General features: G+C 32.5%; 1 protein-coding gene across 1 annotated transcript; it reads right to left on the bottom strand.

Moving 5' to 3' along the window:
- Positions 1-4,192: 4,192 nt before the first annotated feature.
- LOC106689736 (G-protein coupled receptor 83) lies at positions 4,193-4,735 on the bottom strand. The gene has a single exon (XM_067047091.1). The coding sequence runs from the start codon at positions 4,723-4,725 to the stop codon at positions 4,216-4,218; it is 510 nt and encodes a 169-aa protein (XP_066903192.1). The 5' UTR covers positions 4,726-4,735; the 3' UTR covers positions 4,193-4,215.
- Between the last annotated feature and the right edge of the window lie 1,425 nt (positions 4,736-6,160).

The following is a 6,160-nucleotide window of genomic DNA, read 5'->3' as shown; positions in this document are numbered from 1 at the left end:
GAAAGGCACTTAATGGCGACTCCTTCAAAGTCGATAGATTAGATAAATACATTGATTTACTGTTGTCACGCATAGTCGATTCCATTATTAATAATACAAAGAAGATTATAACAGTGAGTCATACAATCGACTTTGTCAAATCGACAGTCAGATATGTATGTACCAATTAGGCCATGAGCCAGAGTTAGGCTGAAATTAGCTATAGTTGAAACTAAAAGCTAAAATTGTCATGGTTACGGTATTTATTTATTAATGGCTCATTCATGAATAAGACTCGTATCCATGACAACTTTAGCTATTAGTTTCGACTTTAAATTTTGAAATACCTGCAAATAACTTTTACGCTCCGTCGTGGACTATGTCCTCCTGTTTTTCTAAACGAACGAAGTTAAACCCGGACAGACACAGTAAAATACCTCGGATTGACATTGGACAAACGACTTACATGGACCTCCCATATAAAAATAACAAAATAAAAGCTAAATTTCCGACTTAAATTATTATTTCATTTTTTAAATAAACAATCAAAATTACCACTTTCAGAAAAAATAAAGATTTATACTTACCTTCTCAGGCCTATTTGGACTTACGGTGCAAAATTTACGGATTTGCAAAAAAAATAACTTACTGAAACTGCAACAGTTTCAATCAAAATTACTAAGACTGATCAGTAGTGCTCCCCCCTACATCAGTAACTTGCACAACGACTTACGAACTCCCTACGTACAAACAACCATAAAATCATTATATGAACGGTTTCACGACACACTTCCAACACACAATAACCCTCTAATTCAAGGACTATCAACACTAGACTTACCAGATACGAGTCGACATTTACGAAGGAGTAGTATAGTTTAGTATAGGCCACGTTTACGAATAGTAGTCCCTATTCCCTATAGTGGAATAGGGACCTCTTAAATTGATTTTTAAATTTTAATTTTAATCGAGAGGTATCATTAGATGACCTTAACCTTCATGACATTATTATTTTAAATAATTTATTTATTGATATTTACAACTGTATACACATATATACAACAAGTTAATTTGCTGTAGTTGACATAGTAACATGATAAAAACATGTAGAGAATCTACCCACTGATAGAACTCCAATAACATTTCTAGAGAAGATCTCGAGGCCATCTTCTTTTCAGACGCCTAGGAGGATTATTAGGTAATGAAGGAGAAGCCAGGTTAGAAACAAGTGGATTTGGGTGGTTGAGAAGTTTATTATGAAAGGAACGGTATCTGGTTCTGGCCAAATCGGCAACATATGGAATATTGAGGTCCTGATGGATGACTTCTTTCTTGCCAATTGCTTCATATACGGTAACAGATGGTAGCAGCATGGTAACGCGCCCGTCTGCCAACCCAAAGGTTGCGAGTTCCAGTTTCCGGCCCTATCCGGGATTTTTCAATCATATAATTATACAATACCCACTCACAACCTCCCCTGGGCATTGACATTTTTTTAAATTTTATTTTATTTTATTTTTTTTTCTTCTTCTTCTTCTTCTTATTTTTTTGTCTCTCTCTACATCTCATTCGCTGGTTGTAAAAATACTTTTACAGTTGTGAATAAACTAAATAAAGTTAAAAAAATTTTTTTTGAAATAAAGTGGAAACTGGTGGAAAATTTTTTAACCGATAAAAATATTTCAAAATGAAACCATAAAGAGAAATACGATATAATTAGATTTTTTAAAATCTTTATTAATAAATAAATTATTATATTTGTATACTTTTTTTTTCTCAAACTGCAAAGTTTGAAGTTATAAAGCGCTGTTAACCAATTGATGTTTACTGTAAAAAATATTTTTTATTACTTTAACTGTACGAAGAAAATAACAAAAATAAAGACCAATTATATTTTAAAAGAAATAATGAATTGTTACAAATAAAAATATAATTAAAGAGAAAAACAACAGAGGAGAGAGAAAACAAATGAAGAGGATTAAGCTTGTTGAAGTTGTATCGTGGTCTCCAAGGCTTTGAGTCGAACCAAGGGCTTCACCAGTTCCTCATAATTAGCACAGGGGTTTTAAAATCTTAATAAATTATACATGTTTTCATTTAACGTATTAATTATCTAATTAACCGCTAAATAGTATTAAAATTAAAGTAATTTTATTATGAATATTTTCTTCAAGTTAACTCCGACAGCTGAGTTAAAACCAGTTTTAATGTTAAATAATACTATATACGTATCATATACATATCATTACGATAGTTGAGGTGAAAAATAAATTTCAGTTATCGTCTTTGTTTCATTCTCATCATCCGTGACGAAGCCATGCAAAGTGGGACGAAACGTTGGATAACAATAGATAGTTTTCTTTTCCTATTTTGATAACTTTATTGACCGCCACCCGGGCTATCTCTCTACAATCTACTTCATAGATATCTCTATCTTCTTCCATTATGAATATTCTATGTTAAGTAGAGACAGAAGGAGCTGATGCTTGATATAAGTTAATGCTTTACTATAACGACAAGTTGATAGTCGATAAATGAGGGGAAGATGGGAGGGTGCTAAATAAGTAAAATCTTGTTTATTAATGCCAACGTTTCGGCCAGAATTTCAAGCCTTCTTCAGGGCTAAGAACAAAAACATGACAACAAATGGAATTATAGAATAACAAGAAACATAAGGAGATAACAGATAATATAAGTACACTGTAGTATTGAAGAAAATGCATAGTGCAATATAAAAATATTGAAATTATATATAATAATATACATGGAATATAGTTATATTAAAATTAAGAATGGAAGAAGAAAATAATATAAATATATAAATCAACTAAATAAGTACATGTAAATTATTTTAAATTGAAGCAATTTAAAAATTATTTAGAAAAACGTATAAGTGATTAAATAAGTCAGTAGAATAAGAAAATCAAAGAAGTGGATATAAAATTACACTATATGATTTTATTATAGATTAGATATAGATATAATTTTATAATTATTATGTGCATATATTATCAGTTATATTCTTATGTATCTCGTTATTCTGTACTTCCATTTAATTATTATGATTTATATATTGTTTTTTCTTAGCCACGATGACGGCCTGAAATTCTGTCCGAAACGTTGGAACTAATAAATAAATTTTTACTTGTTGTTTATTCTTCTTTGGCCGCTCCTCCAACCATCTTCTCCACACGTTTATTTTTACCTAAATAATTCAAAAATTGATAATCATTAGACGTAAATATCTCCCAAAAAAGTGTTAGATTAAAGGCCTTAAAAGTGATATTTTTTTCTACATTGAAGTATTTAATACATATTTTCAGTTAGCATTAACTCTGAAATAGTCTAAATAAATGTAGGTATAAAATAAACTTTCATCCCAACGATTACCACCAATAAAGTGCAAAGGAACCTTTTTTATTATTATTTTTTTTTTTGGAAAGTGAAAATCTATTATTTCGGAATATTGGTTTTTATGATTTTAGTGATTTCAACTAGCTTTAACATTATTATAGCTGTAAATTTAATTTTTTTATTTTTGCATCTAGTATATCAATTTAATTTCATTCAGATATAAATTTGATTTCTTGCTATATCAAATACTGAAATGATTTTAATTAATTTAACAGAATTGTTTATTTAATCTTTAGAGCTTAAAGCCTTACAGCTTTAATAAAGTTCACATTACATATTCGTATATATACGATTTATTTTTAAATGTTCATCATGTATAGGCCATTTCCTCGGTAGATTTTAAGTAGCTATTAGAACTACTAGACTTTAGATATAACTTTGCTCTAAAATATGCGTAAATTACATTTCTGGTCTATTGAATTGAATTGTTCCAAAAAATAACAACGTGAAAAGTAGCCTGAAACTTCTTCAAATCTGAAAAGCGCAAAAGTTGACTCATGATAGCTTGAAACTGTTCGAGCCACATTAGTGGCAGTCTTCTTAACCTTTCTTAGGGAAAATTAATACGCTTTGCAACAAAAATTATACATTTTTAGCGAGAAAAATGGCGCAAAATAAGAAAACATTTTTCATCAAAATTCAAAATCTAAAACGTTTAATTTTGGAAATTTTAAATCCATTTTATATTCAAAGTATTTTTTCCGTTTTTAATGGTTCGATTGGGAAACAAACATTTTTGACATCTTGTAATAGTTATAAAAGAATACGAATGTTCGAGCTTTCAAGAGTAGATCGTAAATGGATAGATAAAGATAAGAGGACTCACCGATCGAGAGCAATGGCAGAAATGGTTCCCGCCGAGACCATGATGTTGGCACCCTGGATAGCCGGTACCATCTTGCAGAGCAGGAGGCCCAGAGTCCATCGCCTCTTGAGGATGGAGACCAAGGTGAAGGGCATGCAGACCAGGCAGAGGAGCAGATCGGCGAGGGCCAAGTTCACGATGTACATGTTCCTCGGGCTAGGGCCGGCCTGGTGGTGCTTGCGAGCACACTGTCGAGCTACCACGAAGCAGACCAATGCGTTGCAGAACACCCCCGCCGTCATGAGGATGGAGTACACGATGATGATGACAATCTCAGTCGTAGGCACGAGGACTTTCTCGTTCCTCTGGTGTTCTTGGAGGATCTCGAGGGCCTCCTTCATGGAGAAATTGAAGAGTGGCTCGGACGATGTGTTCTGCGGCGACATCCCGGCCACCGCGGCCATGAGGCCACTCGCATCCGCCGGCAACAACAGGCTCCCGCCATCCTCCAAGCCGCCCCCGAACATCACCTCGCGTTCATCTAAAAATCAAAGAGCTAAATAAATAAACTTCCTTGTACTACAAATATATATATGTACAAGAAAGAGTGCCCATCCCTGGGAGGAGGGGCTGGAAATACAAAATTTATTTCTATTTTTATCGTAAACCTCTATCTTTTGCTCTACTTTATCTTTTTTAATATCTCATTAAAGCCAGTTGAACAGAATGGTAACTCAGGATTCCATTTGGACAAGACCTCTTGGAATCCACACACAAGACTGAAACGACAAGAAACTGCTCGTAGATTCCGATTACTTCAATACTTACTAGACAAACGTTCTAAACTTCCCATTTACCACAAAAAAAAAACTCTTATACACTATAATTACCAGAACTATTTTGTACAAAGAGATGATTTTGATCGTCGTAAACCTCTATTCTCCTACTCTATCTTTTTTAAAAGATGGCCTCGTGACCTTATATTGTAAACTGTTTTTAGAGTTATACTACTGGGTAGTTTCTCTACATCCTGTACAATATCATTATGTCATTATGATCAAATTTACTGGTTGTATTTTTTTTTATACAGTTGTAAATATCAACAAATAAATAAAATAAAAAAAAAATCTTTTTTAATATCTTCTAATTTAAGTTTCACCGGAGTTTCATTTAATTTTAATCATGTTGAGGGGGGGTCAAGTTTTCATTTTGTGGGGCCGCCACAGAAATGAAAGTTGGTCTCTTAGGCCAGATGCTTTAACTCACTCAGCTACAAACCCCCCTACTACATAATATTAAAGACAGTGTTCTTTGTAAAGACTTTAGATATCAAATTTAAATGGTATAAAAAAAATCAGATTCCTTTAAATTTAAAAATAGCATCAATAGAATAAAAATCTTTACTTTTAGCCAACTTAAAAACATTCTCAGCTCTCATTTAACATTCTCATATCTGTTCTTATAAAACAAACCCAAATGAGAGACACGACTCATGCAAACGAAACAGTGAATAATTACTGTTTTTAGATAAAATTTCTAATAGCTAATTAAAACCCAGTTAAATTATACAGGTCATTTCCATCTCCATAGCTAAGCGAGCCGAACAAACATGCAAAAGTAGCTTTGGTCTCCAAAAGTCGCTTAAGTCGATAGGATTTTACTTTAGGTCATTCTTTAAATCAAGGACTAGGAATCACAAATTCTGATTATGCAGAATTATCCATTGGAGATTTCATAAAATGTTTAACATATTCTTCATACTTTAAGTAAAACACTTTTAAAATCGACAGGGTTGTTTTTATCATTTTTTTTTTCAAAATAGATTGAAACTAATCGCATTTACTCTTCGTCGTAAACCTGCCGACTGCCCTACAGTATACTTTAATAATGTGGCTCTTACCCCTGTAGAATAGATTCGTTTTCTTGGACTACATCTTGACAAACGACTAACCTGGAATCCTC

This window comes from Halyomorpha halys, unplaced genomic scaffold (assembly GCF_000696795.3).
Source record: "Halyomorpha halys isolate HHAL.00 unplaced genomic scaffold, Hhal_1.1 Scaffold1442.1, whole genome shotgun sequence".
NCBI lineage: Eukaryota > Metazoa > Arthropoda > Insecta > Hemiptera > Pentatomidae > Halyomorpha > Halyomorpha halys.
Note: the sequence above shows the minus strand (reverse complement) of the source record. Positions and strands in the feature narration are given on the sequence as shown.

Coding starts and splice junctions, on each gene's coding strand:
- LOC106689736 (XM_067047091.1), bottom strand. CDS start 4,725: ATGTTCGGGGGCGGCTTGGAGGATGGCGGGAGCCTGTTGTTGCCGGCG.